A 19,480-nucleotide genomic window follows, 5' to 3' on the forward strand; every position below is an offset into this window, starting at 1 on the left:
TTGTTTGATGGAATTGAAAGTGAACAGCACCAAGCAGCTCGCAATGTACTGGAAGACGTGGAAGATGAAGATGCAAAATTTATGGTTAATGTCTATGGGAGTCAGTCACTTATTTTTCATTTTTGTGCCTTACTTTACAATCTTTTACATATACAATGCACATATCCATTTTTGATCATTCTGCCTACTTGGGACACCATATAATGTTCTTTAACTTCCTTTCCTTTCTCTTACCTTCATGGCATTGTTAAAGAGATAGCCAACATTTTGGAAGCAGCCATTATCCTTTTGCCGCTGAGTAAGCCACAGAAGAGCACTAGTTATGTGCTGAGGATCAATGTACATGTAAGACTGGACTCTAGCAAAGGACTTCATGACAAAGGCTGTCAACCTGTGAAGAGATATAGTATTGGAATAGTGAAGTTTTAAGCTCAAAAGAGCCATGAGGATCTGTGTCAGCACTGGCACCGCACAAGAGGGTAGAGGCAGAGGGTCCATTGGGACCAGCTGGCCATGATTTTTTTTCTAATATTTTTAAATGGACCATTATTTATTGGATTTGTATCATACAGCAAAATTATTTAACATCAGCATGGAAAAATAACATGCATTATTACTGACGGGGGGTTAAGTGGGCATTATTACTAATGGTCGCATAAAATGGCACACTTTTATTTTGTGGAAGGCACTAAAAGCAGCAATTACTGTGTGAGGCCTAAAAATTATCTTGGGTACTATGGATAGGGAGACTGTATAGAGATGTGGAAAACATAGGGAGGATGCTGGAAAAACAGGAAGCCAAAGATGTCTAAGTGTCAAAATCTGCAGAAGCAAGTTGTGGCTAGGAGAAGTCGTCATGGCAGTCTGAGCAGAATAGAGAAGAAAGGAGAAAGAGAATGACAATGATCAGAGTAGACACCACCTGTGATCTCTGGAGTAACTGCACTGTAATCACTGCGTACAACTAGTGTCTATTATCTAGAGGTATACCAGTACTGTGAGGTGGGTCACTGAGGGGCACTATTACTTGAGGGTATACAAACAGCATGGCTTAGCATTAAAAGGGGCATAGCCTAACAACAAAAATTTGGATGTTTTTCCATCTTTTTCATGTTCAGAACTTGGGAGGTATAATCTGAGTGTGGCTTTTTTTCGCCAAAAAAAGGAAGCCATGAAAAATAAGACTGGGAAAAACCTGTCAAAAAGTCTGTTTTGGCACATAGCTTATAATAGGTTACACCTTTCATAATTGAACTGCTTTGGCCCTGCGTCCAGTGTATATGTTGGGAAAATCTCCCAATGTACAGTCTACTGTAAGCCACTGGCGTAACTATAGTGAATGCAGGGGATGCGGTTGCACCCCGGCCCAGGAGCCTTAGGGGGCCCATAAGGCCTCACTTCTTCATATAGGGAGCCCAGTACTATGAATAAAGCATTGTATTTGGGGGCCCTGTTACAGGTTTTGCATTGGGGCCCAGAAGCCTCTGCGTTAAGGGGTTAAGAGAAGTTGGGGGCCCCAAGATAAACTTTTGCACCTGGGCCCATGAGCCTTTAGCTACGCCCCTGCTGTAAGCCAAATGTCCCCATAGACTTCAATATCTAAACCTATACCAAGGTAGTGTCCTTTAACCCCTTCCTGCTCCAGGGCGTAAGTTTACGTCCTGGCAGCGGGGTACTTCCCGCAACAGGGCGTAAACTTGCGTCCTGGGGATAGCGCGAGATCACTTATAATCTCGCGCTATCCCACAGCAGGAGCCGGCTGTCAGTCACAGCCGGCCTCCCACTGTAACAGCGGGGGTGCATCGGAGATACGCCCCCAGCTGTTAACCCCTTCCCTGCCGCGATCTATGTAGATTGCGGCATGGGAGGGGTTCACAGAGGGAGCGCGCTCCCTCTATGAAGTTTATGATCTCCCGCAATATAATTGCAGAGAGCCAGGCCTGTTGCCATGGCAAAAGGATGCCAGACACTGGCGTCCTGTATTGCCATAGCCTGTGATCGCTGTATAAGCGATAAGGCATGGCAGGGCAGTAGCCCTGCCATGCCTTATCACAGCGACCATCAGGGCAGTGTTGTAAGTCCCCCAGGGGAAGACAAATTGTGTAAAAAAGTAAAATAAAATAAAAATGAATAAAATAGAAAAATGTAAAAAAAAAGTTTCAAAAAACCCTTTTTTTATGCTTTTTCTCATATTAGCATAAAAAAAGGTAAAAAAAAATTAAAATCCCACATATTTGGTATTGTCGCATCCGTAATGACGCGTACAATAAGTTGCACATGCTTTTGACTGTGCACAGAAAAAAGCGTTTAAAAAAACGTTAAAAAACTGAGGCAAAATGCTAATTTTTAGCATTTTGCCTCCCTAAAAACACAATAAAAGTGATCAAAAAAGCCGTATGTTCCCCAAAATGATACCAATAAAAATTACAGCTCGTCTCGCAAAAAATAAGCCCTCATAGAGCTCCGTACATAAAAAAATAAGAGTTACAGGACTTTGAATGCAGCAATTTAGAAAAATAAAGATTTCCAAAAAAGGGTTTTTATTGCAGAAAAGTGGAAAAACCTAAAAAAATGTAAGAATTTTGGTATCGTTGTAACCGTACCGGTCCGCAGAAAAAATGGATTGTGTCATTTATGCTGCATGATTAACGCTGTAACAAAAAAAAAATCTATGGCAGAATTGATGCGTTTTCTCTCCCTGCTATCATAAAAAAAATAAACGTTTTACAATATAGTCTATGTACCCAAACGTGGCATCGATAAAAACTACAGTTCGGCACGCAAAAAACAAGCCCTTATACGGCCGCATCGACAGAAAAATAAAAAAGTTATAACTTTTGAAAAATGGAGAAGAAAATCCACCAAAAATCGTTGCGTCCTTAAGCCCAAAATAGGCCATGTCCTAGGCCATTAATCACATATGTATGATATATGATGGGATGCGATTGCCCTTTCTTTCCAATAAAATGTACACAAAAAAGTATACTGCTAGAGAGTTAACAGCAACTATATAGGCATACACTCGCATTTGACTAGGGCATATTGGGAGGATGCCTTAAAAATGGTCCTTCAAGACGTGATTCAAAACGTGGTGTAACTTAGCCTTACAATGCACAGAGATGGTAGGACCACTTTACAGCACTTAGGTGTAGGAACTTTGCAAAATATTTGAGTTTTGGATTTGCTGCCCTTTGTCCATGAGGTTTGGGCACAGTCGCCCATTTGAAACCATCGGCTGATTATTCTTTTGATGTGTGATTGTGTGTGGCTGTTATTGCCACTATTGTACAATGATATAGTAGCCTAATGGGCAAGTTGTTGAAGTAGCGGTCAGACGTCTGTTATTGTTTTATATATTCAAAATACTGTTAATTATTTACGCTAATTTAGCCCCTACCGCGACCCACTTCTTGATACTCCTATCACACACACACCCTCTTATTTTCTCCTACCAGGTATTTCCTGTATTTTCTCTTCCATATCCTGGTCCAAATGCACTGTAGGATCCATCTGGGTGTCTATAAGCCAGCTGTTTTTGATAGCCTGTAGAAACATATGCAAACCCAGATTTAGAAGTAAAATAAGACAGGCAAGCACAGAAGACAGACTTAAAGGGGTATTACTATCTTATAGATTGAGTGCATATCACTTTATGCTCGGTGAAGGTCCAATCTCTGGAACCCCCATCAATCTTGAGAATGAAAGAGCCTCAGCACTTGGGTGTACTAGTGTCATAGAAGTAGGTGGAAGTATTAGTTCATATTTTAAAGGTTTCATGGTTTGTATGTAATCTGTAGCAGCATAACAGACAAAGAGTTACAAGGGTTGAGTGAGCTGCGGATTTCTTACCGGTGTTCAGGTAGCTCAGGGCCTTCGCTTTTATCTCCGGTGTAAGTTGATTTGTGTTGTTGAGATAATCCAATATATATATATTAGGAGTGAACAGGACCATGTTTTGCTCTCCACATCCAAACGGCAGCTGAAGGAGGTTCCCCAGATGTTGCATTGAATTTCCCATGATGTCCCCTAAAAAGTATCAGACATGTTTAGGCTCCGATGTGTATGTGACCATTGCCTAACCTCTTCTCTCATCGCACTATAATGATAAGAAGACTGTATGGAGACTTAAGGTAAGGCTGTAAGAGTAATTATTGGTTACGGCCATCAATATGTCATACTCTAACATCATGCACTCTGTTTATGATCTGTATGACCGGGGACGACCATGACACTTACCGATAACAGAGAAGTGAGCTCGAGCAGAACCTTCCACCACCGGTCCGGGGAGTTTCAGTGAAATGTGCTCAGAAATCTCAGGACCTGATAAAAGTTATGTCACTATTACTTTTTATATATCACTTTAAGTACAAAAACTGTGTCTGATGGTTAACCCATTATAATCACATACCCAATACGTAAAGGAAGGAGAAAAAGAAAGAGGCAGACCACAAGTGGAACTATGAGAGCGAGAGGAACAGAGGGAGATGTAGTAGTAGTTTAGTATATAGTAGCTGTGGGTCAATATATCAAATCAACATTAATTTTGTGGTACTTATCTAACAAGTTCGCGCTCACAAATAATTTACCTTTCCCGCAAATCATAGCGTTCTGCGTTACTTCTTTTTCTACACCCTCCGGCTAAAATTACAAAAAGACCGAAAAAGGTTTTAAAAAATGAATACATTGTTATAATCTATCTACTATAGAAAAGATGAAAATTAGGCATATTGATAAGTTCATTTTTTATGTTTGTGTCTATATGATCTTTCTGCTGTAATGTACTCACCTCAACTAGGATAGATTTAATAACTGTGTCCTTTCTGCCTTGTGCTGGATTCACAATCTCATTGCCACAAAGACCTGCTCCAGGTAGAGTCTGAGCACTTACTGTAAACTTCACTTCACCTGAAACAGACAACAAATGAGGCAAGCTGGATGTCTAGGGTGATCTGGCAACGTAATAGAATTCAATCTACTTGCTAAAGTTGAATACAATTAGCGGAAAGTTTTACTGTAATCCAATGAACCCATAATAAAGTTTTGGAATGCGAGCAAATGAGAGGAAATCTAAACAAATATGAGAACTTATCAGCTATATTCACGAGATCAGATAACCTAAACCTTTTCTTTACATATAATGATGGGCTCCATAGTTTACACTGTGACCTTGTAGCTCTGGGATCTAATATACAGCCCAGGCAAAACCAACATGGAGTTTTTATGTTCTCCCCAAGTTTGGGTGTTTGTTCTCTAGGTTTTCCAGTCCAGTTTTCTAGTTATTTGCACTCGATAAAATGGCTTTACATGTATAGGGGAAAGAAATTAGATTTTGAGACTTGCTATAAGCAAGAACTGATGAGTGGATGCATTCTTGGCATTACAGAATATGTTGGTGACATATAGATAAAAGAAAAAAACTGGCACCTAGAGACTTCAGTGTCACCTCCCAAGATACGGTCACTCTGCCATTCGCTTCTACGCAGTAATACTCATCATCGCTACTTAGTTTTTTAGCCGTGAACTCATCAGATTTCTCCAAATCAATGTTTATCTATGGAAGAAAGAGAAGAGTGAAGTGTTGGACCAGAGGACATTAGAGGGATTAGGACATGAGATTATAACCTGGATTGTCCACTTACCCTTATGGTTTGCTTCAGGTAATTGAAAACAGTGGCTTTCATAGTGAATGTCTCGCCCCGTATTGCAGAGTATGGTACAGTTGTCTCCAGGAAGAACGGCTGGAAAGTGATCAGTGAGATTGGCTCTGCAAGACCAAACCCATTTTCCTCGGATGTACAGAACATGCCAACTTTCCATGTGGTGATCGTGTCTGGTACTGTCAGCTTTAAAAGAGAATGTCCAATGGAGCTGCAGAGAGATGACATATTCAGTATGGCACCAAACATACATAAGGAATCCCCCCAACTGCTGCTTGATACCCTACTTTGCTGAAAAAGTACTAAAGATAATTATTCCTTAACCTTTTGCATCTTTTAGGACAAATTTTCCTTATAACTGGAACCCCAGCTGCATTGGGAAAATATATAGCTTGTGTCGGCGCTTTCCATAGCAGTGCTATGGAAAGCTTCAGAGGGCGTGATTCGCTGGCGGCTTACCACCAGCAAAATCACGCCCGTGGACAGGCACCCTTACTGCATCCATAGGAATTAAAAGGGTAAGTAGCAGGCAGGTGCAGCTAATCAAGTGCCCTAGGTTAATTGATCATCAGCGAGTGTGACGACCTCTATAAAAACAGATATTTTAGAGATTTGCCGATCTGGAGCACTCAGGAATGTATTAACACAGCACCAAGGAGGAAAGACATCAGCAATGATCTTAGAGACACAATTTGTTAGGTGTGTGCTTCTGGGACCTGTGGTTCTACAGGTTTCCATTAGCACAGTGAGGGTTAATTAAGCTGGCTGGGTGTCGAGTCCCTGCAGTCAGCCAATCCCCATGAGTCTGCTGCATATATATATATATATATATATATATATATATATATATATATATATATATATATAATTAGTCCTTCTGCAAGGGAAAGCTGATATCCCTTCACTCTACGCTTTGGTTTTCCTGCATGCCTGTGTATGTATTATGTGTGTAAACTGTCTTGTGCAGTGTCTGTACAGGTGGTCAGACATTAGGTGTGAATAGTCTTGTTCTGTATGTTTTGTCTTGCATGCTAGCCCTAGTGTGTTGATGTGTACTGTGTCCTGTCCTGCTTGATCGTTTGTCATTTCTGGGCTAGTTAGGCCCTTAGTTTCCAGTGCTCCCTTATTGGGGCTATCGCCCTGCTTGCAGGCAGGGTTCTGGTGGATGTTGTCTCATTAGAGTAGGGACCAGCAAGACAACCAGGAGCCTTAAAGTGGCTTGTGGTCTTAAGTGACTTGGCCAATCTGTGAACTAATACCTTGTAGTTTTATAGCAATTCAATCTGGTATGTGTGCAGGAAGGCAAGGTGAGTGTTTTGGTTGTTTGTCAGTGCTTATGTTATGTCTGTCTGTGAGTCCAGGTCCCAGTATGCAGTTCACTGTCCCTTTGGTGTTCCAGCCAGCACGTTTGAACGCGATACGACTCCTTTATCCACCCAGCAGCGAGGTACGCCCGGTGGACGTAACACAATTGTTGCTGTCCATTAATCTGAGAAGTGTTTTAAGGCCATTTTCAAGCAATTTGAAATCCATGATTCAACAGTGGGAATGATTATTCACAGGTGGAAAACATTCAAGATAGTCGACAATCTTCCCAGGAGAGAACGTCCTGGTTAATTCACCCCAAAGTGAACCAAATTGCAAAAAACCCAAGAGCTACATCTCAGACTCTAAAGGCCTCAGCAAGTTAAATGTTCAAGTTAATGGCAGTATAGTTAGAAACAGACTGAATGAGCATGGCTTGTTTGGCAGGGTTGCCAGGAGAAAGCCTCTACTTTCTTAAAAGAACATGACAGTGTAGTGGCCCAAAGTAGCTGTAGGTCTGTATTCTGTAAACTCTCTTGTCTGTACTTGTGTTCTTTGTAAGTGCCAACTAGCTGTGTTGTGGCAACTCTGTCTAACCTAACTTGTGTGTGGTTTCGTGGGAGTTTAGGTGTAGTTGGGGGGCGGAATCTATAGAGAGAGGAATGTCTAGAGATGTAGTCGGTGGAGGAGGACACGTCAGCAGGAGGCTGAAGCTCAGTTTTGCTTCTGCCTGCGCAGAGCCGTGGGCCTATCTTATTTGCTGTGTGATATCCCCCCTCCGAGGACTGAAGCTTAGAGTGATGGCTCCTGCTAGGCCCAAAATGAGAGGAGTAATTAGCCGACAAGGAAAAGTAAGAGTTGTGTGTTGACCCACCGTGTCAAGAGTGTACCCCCGAGGATCGTCTATCAGATAACTTGGCATGAGAACACCTAGAATCGGGAAGGAAAGTGCCTCCTAGAGAAAATGTGTGTGTGTAACAGAAGTGAAATGGAAGGAAGCCTGCCAGAAGTGTTGTGTCTGAAACTGTCCATTTGCTGTGTTCTTGGGAAAATCAAAGTCGGATTCCGTGAGTAAAGAAACCTGTGCATCTCCAGTTTTGAAAACTATCTTTGTCTGTGGATTTTTTTATTTAGCAACGAGTAACCATTTACTTGGAAAGAGGTACTGGTGTCACGTGACAGCATTGATTGGACTGTTCACTACTGTTTACATCTGCCTGTTCTTTTTTCACTGCGCGACCGAGCTGGGCCACGTTCTGCCATGATTGGGGAGAGATCACAGAGCCACCCATGAACACCACCTTGAGTATCCTGTGGTCTCACCCGCAATGGTTGGCCTCTGCTCGGGCACAACAACAGCATGGCTAAAGTAAACAAAGCATAAGACTTCTGGAACAATCTCCTTTGGACGGACCAGACCGAAGTGGAGATGTTTGCCCATAATGCCCAGTACCAACACCTCATACCAACTGTCAAGTACGGTGGTAGAGGGCAAATGTGCCGCTGACATATTCTAAGGCTCATAGTATTTCTATTTTTCTGCGGATGGAGCAGTAGTTTTTATTTGCACCATTTCAGGTACATATGGCTTTTTAATCAGCTTTCGTTAGCAGTGGAACCAAGATGCAGCATAGTGTAGAAAGAATTTCAATCACAGCTGTTGATCATACTGGTTTGCTCACGAAGGAACAATATGCAAGTACAATATTACCTTTTTGAGAGCTTAAACAGATGGGTATATGAGCTAATACACTCGACGCTAGCGTGGGGTTTGAATCGTCAAAAAAAACAAAAAGAATACCTCGGTTTATGCTTTAATGCGCGTAGTATTACAGCACGAGAATCCCGATAGTCAAAACGAAATAATTGAAATCGGTGGTTTCATTTCATCCCGTTTTCGAACATGATTTTTCTGCCATGATGCATGTTAAGAAAATTGTAGATCAATGTATCAGTTAATTATTCTATATTGCATTGTAGAGCATGATACTAGTATGAGTAAGGGGTTAAATGTAACCCTTCTTTAGGCCTCCATGTCTTCTCAGGAAAGATGAGAGTCTACTAGACCCCCCATGTATGCATATCTATAGACAGGAAACTATAGACTACAGGGGGTAGGCCTGTAAAGCATTACATGCATTCCTTTCTCCTGAATTCATAATGGTCTCATTGTATGTAATAGATACACCCTAGAAGGTGTAACTTATGTTAATCATTTTTATTTTAGCCTATCATATATTCTATCCATTTTGGAGCTATATAATTTTTGCTGTGATGTCATTTAGGGTATATATACTTTGTTCAACTCAGAATAAAGTAGAAATCACTTGATACCACATAAGCTGGTTTGATTTGAATTTCTCCTGGGCTCAGACTTCTGCACGGGATCTGGGATCGTCTTCTCTTTTATAAACACATAAATTCTCCTTACAATGCAGACGAAAAAAACGCAAATTTCTCGCACATGTGTTTTTCTGCCACGATGTGCCCATGTGAAAGAGGCCTCAGACGCGATGCAGCTAAATCTGCTGCTGCATATTTCAGCTTCTTAACCCGCAACGTATGCATGTAGATTTTGGTGCAGAACTTTCTGCGTCCTTAGGTGCGTCTTGCAAAAATATTCTACGTGTAAAACGTCCCTATGTGTCGGTGCGGTTTTTACCTTTATTAAACACTTACTCAATCTCAATCAAGTCCCACAGCCAGGTCTCAGGGAACAGCTGCCTCACGGTTTCAATCATTTCAGAAGCATGGAGAGCGTCTGATGAGTATCTTGAGAACCCTCTTGTAGGTGAATGTAAACGTGCTGAAAGGGTTTCCATTCGCCCTGGACACAAAATGATTGACTTTTAACCAAGGTCATTAACTTATGCTGATATCTGTGTAATTTTCTTACTATAGCTAAATATAAACTAAAATTATTTCCCAAGCGAAAACAGAAAACAAAATACAATGTACCCAAAAAAAACCTCAATAAGGGCTTTTACCCACCAGTGTTTTTTTAATGCTGCAATATCACTGTGTTTTTTTCAATGGGACTTTCTAATGTTAAAAGCGCATTGCACAAAAATCGCAAATTTGTGCTTTTGCGATTTTTGTGCGATGCGATTTTAACATTAGAAAGTCCTATTAAACAAACGCAGTGAATTCGCAGCGTTAAAAAAAACACAAGTGAATAAAAGCCCTAAGGGATTAGTCAGATGAGCAGAGATTGGTGCGATTTTCCGCGCAAAAAAAAAAATGCAACGCATGTGCGGGAAAAAATCTGCACCCACAAAAGATAGAACACATGGGTGGCAATGGACGTGGTTGTTGGGGGTGGCCTTGCAAAGGAGACCAAAGTGCTGATGTCGCCTAGGTCCAAATTGGTATAAGCAATCAACGAGCGCTCGGAGAAGTCACGCTGACCAGGCAGACAGAGTGTGATCAAAATGGCTTCTGGTTTATTGAAGCAAAAACATCAAATTAAATAGACCATAGACCACTGCCCAGGAAGGTAGTGCTTGTCTTGTGTTCAGCAAATAATTGCAAGGATACATTCCTTCTTAATGAGCTATTGTAGAGAGAAAAACTTGAAACAGAGCATCTTGTTACTTTACCACAAATGTCCTTGGTACACTAAGTCCGAGGAGAAGGATAGATAAGCAGACCTTGGATGTCTGAGACAAACTATTTCCTGACCACCTGGTTCCCGCTTTCACTATCTAAGGCATACATTTATTTTTCTTACTATTTATTCGTATTTTGATAGCCTAGCAACTAAATTAACCCTCTACATGGTCATGTGGATTTTTTCCCGTACATAGGCCTACTGCACACGGGCGGAAATTCCGTGGCAGGATTTCCTGCAGAATTTCCACTCGTGCCCGACTGCATAGGATTGCATTACAAAAACCAATGCTATGCAGACGGCCGCGATTTGTCCATGTGAAAAAACACGCGGAAAATAAACCGGGACATGTTCTATTTCTGTGCGGGTCTCACAGAGGCCCACACAGACACGTCACTCTTGGCGCTTCGGCTCCGCTCTGGGCATGCGCCGGCTGGGCGGAAGCCGGCACATCACAGAGCCGGAGCCGCGGGAGCAGGTGACAGCCGCAATGGTCCCTGCAGGGGCGCGGGTCAGGCCCCGCTGCGAGAATTCTCACAGGGGATCCTACCAGGCCGTCTGCAGGTAGCCATATTGCGGGTTTTTTTCCATGCAGAAAAACACGCAAATCTCCACTCGTCTGACTAAGCCCTTAGGCTAATTTCACATGGTCGATTCCGATATCGCCGCAAGAAAAATCAGTACTTTTTTCTGTGATTTTTGAGTGTCACGCTGCCAATTGCATTTTGTCTTTATTTTTTAGCGCAAAACTCAATAGGACTTTCTAATGTTAAAAATGCATCGCACAAAAATCGCAAGTTCCTGTTTTGTGATGCAATTAAAAAGGAGGCTCCGTAGGTAAACATGGGAGATAAAAAACACAAAACGCAGAAAGATAGGACACGCCGCGTCTTTTTTCTTGCAACATCGCATGAGTGAAAACGATGCAAATATGAACTATTGAAAACCATTGGTTTCATAATTCCGTGTTTCTACTCACTCTCTCATTGCACGAAAAAAGCACAATCTTATCACCCGTGTGAAAATCGTGCATTTTTTGAGAGTGAGTGAGAACACTGAATTATAAAACCCATGCTTTTCAATAGATTCATTCCCATTTGCGATGTTTTCACTCATGCGATGTTGTGTGAAAAAAAATCGCGGCATGTCCTATCTTTCTATGTTTTGTGTTTTTTATCTCCCATGTTTCCCTATGGAGCCTCCTTTTTATCGCATCACAAAGCACGAACTACGTTTTTAACATTAGAAAGTCCTATTGACTTCCAGTGCTAAAAAAAAAAAAAAAAATCGCAGGTGACAATGATGTTTTTGCGAGAGAAAGTAGCGCTGACGCTCAAAAATCATGGGAAAAAAGTTGTGATTTTTCAGAAATCGTCTTATGGTGATATCGTGATCGCCCGTGTGAAACTAGACTAAAGCGTCCATAAGACAAAAGCACCAGAGAAATCAAATGCGTTTTTTTTATATATATTTGGTTGATGCCTTTGGATGATGTTTTTTTTTACTGGCTTTTTTTATTGACGTGTTTTCTATGACGTTTTCTTTTTTTTACCCAAATTTGAAAAAATTCAAAAAAAGCCAATCCTAGAGCAAGTTGTCATCTGCAAAAATGCTAGGAACCCCAAAAATGGAGCTAAAGTGAGAAAAATGTCACTAAAAAATACTAAATATTGTTGGGCGTTTCTTTTTTTTCCATTGACCGACAAAAGTGGTGTTCTTGTAAAAAAGACTGTGTGAATCCAGCCAGTTTCAGACAAGCGTCTTGTAACACATTCATATTACAGACCTGACAGTACAACTGTATGGCGTAAGCTTGGTTTGGGTATTGTATCTATGCAGTAAACTCTGTTCGGTTTTCATATGTATTAAGCTTAATTCTGGTATCGCATCTTTATGTTAAGCTTCATTCTGGTATCGTATCTATATTTTACCTGCATTATGCTATCTATGCAGTCAGCGTCGGATCATCATTAAGACTTTAGACTGGTGAGAGGCCAAAATCTTTATAGAACCCAGGGCCCATGGTCTGCCAAACAGATGATCTTCTTCCGCCATGTGACAGCATCTTGTGAAACTACATGAATCATCCTCCTCTTGGCTCCATCTTCTCCCTCTGATGTTCCGCGCCACTGCTGTCAGCCCATCAGCATTCCCGCAATGCTGTATTTATGTTATGAGCTTGGTTTCAGCATTGTATCTATGTACTGAGGTTATTTCTGGTGCTGTATTTATGTACTATGCTTAGTCCTATTGCTGTATTTATGTACTGAGCTTGGCCCTGGCGCTGTACTTATGTTATGAACTTGGATCTGGTAGAGTATTTATTCACTGAGCTATTTGCTGTTCTGGTGTGGGTATGCTACTATCTTGCTGCTTTATGCACAAACAGAATACAGGCAGCTTGCCTATCAGTGCAGTATATAGTTTTTTTCATGGTGGAGGCACAATCTAACCTAAGGCCAGTACTGCACTAGCATCTCTCACAATATAGGTGTCATTCAATCACTCTAATCCTCCACTTGCTATCTAATGAGATTACTCTACAGATAAACCTGCTGCATAGGGAAATGCAGCAGGTTGTAAACTGAGATCACGCTGTTCTCCCATTCAGGATGGTTTACCCCTCTGTAATTACTGCTAGAGAAGGATACTATTTAGCATTTTTACCAGTAGAGTATTGGTGAAGAAATAAATAAATAGACAACAGCCTAAAATTCTAAAATAAAATAGTTTTCCATAAATATTGAGTTAATAAAGAACATTTCTGATGGAAGTGTCCCTTTAACTAGCCCTAAGTGCTGTTAAGGTGCGTTTACAGAGGATGATTTGTCAAGGGCAAGATGCCCGGCAGGTCGTCCCAGAGATAATCGTTGCTGTGCTTTTAGAGAGACGGAGCGGGCCGGGGATGGTTTGACCCGCCCACCTCCATTCACAGAAAGCATCCATCGTTTATAAGTTTACGCGGGCCGATTCATCCTTCGTTTTTTTGCATGCAGAGTCGAACGAAGAATGAGAAGTAAAGAACTTCTTGTTCGTCCTTCAGTTGGTGCATGCATTCGCACTGATCGCGGGAATCCAAACGATTAATTATTGGCCTATGTAAAAGCACCTTAGTCTGTGAAAGCTACATTATATAGGAAGGTCCATACTACCAGGATTAAAGGGGTTGTCCCGCGCCGAAACGGGTTTTTTTTTTTCAACCCCCCCCCCCGTTCGGCGCGAGACAACCCTGATGCAGGGACCTAAAGAAAGCTTACCGGAGCGCTTACCTTAATCCCCGCGCTCCGGTGACTTCTATACTTACCGGTGAAGATGGCCGCCGGGATCCTCTTCCTCTGTGGACCGCAGCTCTTCTGTGCAGTCCATTGCCGATTCCAGCCTCCTGATTGGCTGGAATCGGCACGTGACGGGGCGGAGCTACACGGAGCCGGCATTCTGCACGAGCGGCTCCATTGAAGAGAGCAGAAGACCCGGACTGCGCAAGCGCGGCTAATTTGGCCATCGGAGGGCGAAAATTAGTCGGCTCCATGGGAACGAGGACGCCAGCAACGGAGCAGGTAAGTATAAAACTTTTTATAACTTCTGTATGGCTCATAATTAATGCACAATGTACATTACAAAGTGCATTAATATGGCCATACAGAAGTGTATAGACCCACTTGCTGCCGCGGGACAACCCCTTTAAGGTAAATGAAAAGTAAATACCATGTGAATAAGCAGTAGGCGGTTGGCAGATGACAGGGATTCTGATCATCGTATTTGTGGCAACTTTCAGACCCAAGTTCTAAGAAAAAAAACATATTAAGATTTGTGCAGAACAATTTGAAGCAAGACTGACACTGAGAACCTACAACAAATGAGAAATAATTGTTTAACCCCTTAAGGACCTCCCCCTTTTTTCATTTTAACTTTTTCCTGCGCACTTTCAAAAAAATCATAACTTTTATTTATCCATCGATGTAGCAGTCTGAAGGCTGTTTTTTTTGTGGGACAAGTTTTGTTTTTCAGTGGTACAATTTAATTTACCATATAATGTATTGAAAAACATTAAAACATTTCTAAGTGGAATGAAATGGAAAAAAACGCAATTACGCCATCTTTGGGTGTGTCTTGTTCTTACAGTGTACATACAGCGGCAAAAATAACATGGTAACTTTATTCTGCGGGTCAGTACACGCAACGTGCGACAAGCGGGTAGAGGCCTGCACTATCGAAGTGGTCTCTAAGAGGTTTGCTGAGGAACCATGTCACGGCGGTGATGAGTGCAGCACTCTCTATATAATCTTGCGCACAGATGAAGGTAAACAACAGGATATGGTTGACTAATGGAATTAACTGAACGTGACGCCAGTGCCTGTTTTAGAATAACTTGGTAGAGAAAGAAGACTAGCACATGTATTTGAGTAAACTGCAGGCACACCATTTATTGTGAACGTGGCAGTCTGCAGGAATATCACACAGTAGAACTTGCATTAACACAGTTGAACACTTGAAACATGGTTAAACAAGCCCTGGGGAGGCAACACCTGAGATACGGAAAGTTATAGAGAGAGAGACTGACCAAAACTGAAAACCCCCTATCAATCCCAACTAACAGTTATTTACCACCTGAAACACGAGCTAACATTCTCCGGTACTCACTCAGTGACTTTCTGGAAATTCTGTGATCTTTTCAGCTTGCGACACAGTGCCTGGTCAGGCTGTTTGGTGAAGCAGGAATGGAAGGCACAGCTTAGAAGAATTTCAGGTTTCAGGTCTAGTGAGTGATTGATAAGCTGCTCACAGGGTTTATTGCAGTTGTCATTAAGCATCTCTAGTTACAGATCAGGGGGGGAATGGGAGCAGGCATTCTCCCCCCACCTTCTGCCTCTCGCTCTCTTTCTACTAACTCCTGCACTCCACTGACTCAACACGTTTTTGTCAACACCTTTATAATTGTTTACTGTGACACAAGTCAGAAATACCGGAAACATTTTAGCCCCCCTCCTTCTCAGGGCACTCATGTCAGCTCTGCTGTGGTTAGCTCCGGCCCTTGACCAATCAGGGAGCTTCCTTCCTCTGCTGGGTCAGGTGATGTATGACATCATCCCAGTCCTTTTGCTGCATAAAGACATTTCTTCCAGATCCTTCAACAACTGCATTACAGTGAGATGCCTAAGTTAAATTAACTATTTAGTTCCCTATTCTGACTCCATCTTCTTATAAATGAAATCCAGCATCACTACCCTCTACTAATGTAGAGGGCTGTAGTTAGGACAGTTGCTCTTGACTTGCAGTTAAGTACTCTTATTCTGTAGTGCATAGATGAGCGAGTATACTCGCTAAAGGCAATTGCTCGAGCGAGCATTGCCTTTAGCGAGTATCTCCCCCGCTCAAGATGGAAGGTTCGGGGGCCGGCAGCGGGCACGGAGCTGCGGGGGAGAGCGGGGCGGAACGGAGGGGAGATCTCTCTCTCCCTCTCTCCCCCCCGCTCCCTCCTGCTGACAGCCGCTACTCACCGCTCTCCCGCGCCAACACCCGAACCTTCTGTCTCGAGCAAGGAGATACTCGCTAAAGGCAATGCTCGCTCGAGCAATTGCCTTTAGCGAGTATACTCGCTCATCTCTAGTCACTACATAAAATTACGGTGATACCAATTTTTTTTTTTTCTGCTGTACTACTTTTAAAAAACAAAATATCTTCAGAAAAAAATAAAATTATTTTGTGATGCCATTGTTAGTGAAATGAATATGACTCTGTGTTCTATCCTATGTGTAGCCATTGTCTGGTCAGATAGCCATCTAGTATGCCTCTCTTCTTTACATTCATTTGTTCTCTTTCTTGAGGTTATATAGATATTACATAGTTATTCAAAAAACCTTGAGGTAATAACCAAGGCCAGAGCTGCAGGAGGTAGCTATGTAGCATTTAGACTGGTCAAGATGACATGTTTCTTGCTGTTCACACATGTTCCACAACATTCTCTCTAAACAACTTATTGTTTAGAATTACTGTACTTTTTTGAAGTTAATTATGTACGCTTGCATGCATTTGCCTGGCATTTTAGATGTTAAAGGGGTTGTCCCGCGAAAGCAAGTGGGTCTATACACTTTTGTATGGCCATATTAATGCACTTTGTAATGTACATTGTGCATTAATTATGAGCCATACAGAAGTTATCAAAAGTTATTCACTTACCTGTTCCGTTGCTGGCGTCCTCGTCTCCATGGTGCCCGTCTAATTTTCAGCGTCTAATGGCCAAATTAGATGCGCTTGCGCAGTCCGGGTCTTCTCCTTTTCTCAATGGGGCTCCGTGTAGCTCCGTGTAGCTCCGCCCCGTCACGTGCCGATTCCAGCCAATCAGGAGGCTGGAATCGGCAATGGACCGCACAGAAGCCCTGCGGTCCACCGAGGGAGAAGATCCCGGCGGCCATCTTCAGCAGGTAAGTAAGAAGTCACCGGAGTGCGGGGATTCAGGTAAGCGCTGTGCGGTGTTCTTTTTTAACCCCTGCATCGGGGTTGCCTCGCGCCGAACGGGGGGGTTGAAAAAAAAAAAAACGTTTCGGCGCGGGACAACCCCTTTAAATTCCTTAACTTGCATATTCATATTGTGTTTATCTTTATCGACCAATGGTAATAAATGAATTCTAATAGATTTGAATTATTGTAATTGAAGCATTTGCCTCTATAAAAACTGCTGCCTGTCACTCAATAAATAGATAACTTTGATCACATCAAGTTGTCTGTAGCTTGACAAGTTATTTCCTGAGCTTGGCCTATCCTCGAACTAAAAATTTGGACCCCAGAAGCATGTATGAGAAATCACCATATGAAGCATGAACATGGTAGGTGGGTATATAACCTTATTGTATTTAATGTAAGCCATTTGTATGTCCCATCTCTGCACACAATATAGATATCTGGAGGCATTACTACAATTGTATTATTACTTTCTGGGCTCCTATTCTTCTGGAATGATCTCTACTCTTATAAACCTATAAAATGAATTTTATATGTCATTCCAGGCCTGTCTGATAATCCAGAATTTAGAGGCCACACCCGCAGACCTCCCAATGGTCGCTGTAAGTGGATCACTACCTCCATAGGCACTGCAATGGCTTCCATTAAACTTGCCACATACTTGTGTTACCCCTGAGATCAAGACAACCTGGAAAATAAAAGAAAATATCTACAAAAGTATCAGCTGATACTCTATTCTATAATTTTAAATTTCCCTTGTCCCATCTGCCCGCACTATCATCCTATATGGGCCATACTCACTTCTAACAAACAAATTAACTGTTCACCCACCTTAGAATCAAGGTTATAATACCTTCAGGTGAGAAGTGGAAAATCTGTAGCACATCTGCAGTGCTGCTGACTAGGAACTGCATCAGAATCTTATGCATAAGGGAGACAATTGTGCAACCATATCTGATATCTGCCTTAGACATGAGAGTTTAAACAACATTTTTTTTTCAACAATCCCCTGCTTGTTTCACTGCCCCTCATTATAATTGCTTCTAAAATTTGTTGTGTGAACATTCTTTACTCTGCAAGTACGCTAAAATTAAAAATTATGATAGAACATTTGTTGCTTGGTATCAACAGATTATAGCTGGTTGCGGGGGCTCACAGCTATTGGACAACCCGTGGTCAGCTTACTGTCTGGGTGAGCTTTCTAATAAAAAAATTATTTTTTAAGTGAGCTATATTCCACACTGTAGAAAGAAGAATGCAGAAAATCAATTTTTGCCGCAATATGTATGGTGTTAAAATTAGACCACCCCAAAAATGGCAGAATTGCGGGGTTTTTTTTCCAATTCACTCCATTTAGAATTTTTTAAAATTTTCAGTATACATTAGAGACTGCCCCTGTGATGTCCCGTAAACTGGGTGGGACTGTAGCTGTAAACACAAACTTGGGCGGTGTACCGAGCACCGATGCTTGACACAGCAAGAGAGGTGAGAATATCAATATTTCTTATGGTAATGCATGGGAAAGGGGTCGAACCGAGATATTACAACTCGGACTACCTCTTTAAATCACACAAAGGTATACAATGTAAAAAGAGATTGTAGAAAAACATATTCAAAGAAAGACAGCTAATAGAAATCTAACTTTGTAGTATTGTACCAAAGGAGATACTGACCTTAAAGATGGTATAGGAGTCAGTGTCCCAGTTAGGGGTGGATGGTGAATAATATACTCCATTCTGAAAGATAGGCTCCACCTGTAAGCAGGGATCCTCCCGTTCCTCTTCTAAGTAATAGCCATTATGATTGTAGCCGGACAAATCAGTCACTGGCAGCAGATCATATACCTGAATCGGAAGACCAAAAATGCAAGACAGACCCAATTGGCAACTTATATCCAAGTATCTCAATCTATCTAAAATAGAAATTTCCGTACCGATTTCGCTGACAGTTCGGCCTCAGGTTTCAGCAGTGACACACTGACATCTACAGCCCGCAGCGCACAAAGAGAGTCTGGCAGAGCAAAGAGGGTGAGATCGACTTGTGATCCTGGAAGAGCTTCATTGGCAGAAAAAGCGAGCTTTACCTGGATCAACATAACAAAAAGTTAAAGAGACAAATCACGACACAAGCCCAGCACACGGTTTGCATTTTCATGTGGTTTTTGCGTACTTTTGTTTTCTTCTCATTCTGGGAACAGATCCAAAAAATAACTGGCTTTTAGGCTCCATCCCAGCTTTTAACTTAAGACACATTCATATCTTGAGATCATGTCACCATTTTTGCTGCAGTTTTCAAAAAATCATGACAAAAAAATGTAGCATGACTGCAAACCGTGTTGTCTGGTTCTGAACTCCGATAAGTAAAATATTAAAGTTCCGATGCTAGAACAATTACAACTACAAAACCAAATAAATAGTCAGCATGGTCATCATCAGTGCTCGTCTGTGGA

The 19,480-nt window shown here is 41.8% G+C and overlaps 1 protein-coding gene across 2 annotated transcripts in view; it reads right to left on the minus strand.

The window, feature by feature from the left end:
• LOC136626206 (alpha-2-macroglobulin-like) overlaps window positions 1-19,480 on the minus strand; it is a 61,161-nt gene that overhangs the window by 14,859 nt on the left and 26,822 nt on the right. For both annotated transcript variants that reach the window (XM_066601052.1, XM_066601051.1), the window contains exons 15-26: window positions 18,965-19,114; window positions 18,705-18,875; window positions 14,278-14,356; window positions 9,642-9,789; window positions 5,640-5,868; window positions 5,425-5,551; window positions 4,787-4,905; window positions 4,587-4,638; window positions 4,237-4,320; window positions 3,850-4,026; window positions 3,453-3,543; window positions 235-391 (exon numbers count right to left, since the gene is read on the minus strand). In XM_066601052.1, the coding sequence (XP_066457149.1) occupies window positions 235-391; window positions 3,453-3,543; window positions 3,850-4,026; window positions 4,237-4,320; window positions 4,587-4,638; window positions 4,787-4,905; window positions 5,425-5,551; window positions 5,640-5,868; window positions 9,642-9,789; window positions 14,278-14,356; window positions 18,705-18,875; window positions 18,965-19,114 (1,584 nt within the window). The remainder of the gene's footprint in view (window positions 1-234; window positions 392-3,452; window positions 3,544-3,849; window positions 4,027-4,236; window positions 4,321-4,586; window positions 4,639-4,786; window positions 4,906-5,424; window positions 5,552-5,639; window positions 5,869-9,641; window positions 9,790-14,277; window positions 14,357-18,704; window positions 18,876-18,964; window positions 19,115-19,480) is intronic.

Source organism: Eleutherodactylus coqui, chromosome 4 (assembly GCF_035609145.1).
Source record: "Eleutherodactylus coqui strain aEleCoq1 chromosome 4, aEleCoq1.hap1, whole genome shotgun sequence".
Lineage (NCBI taxonomy): Eukaryota > Metazoa > Chordata > Amphibia > Anura > Eleutherodactylidae > Eleutherodactylus > Eleutherodactylus coqui.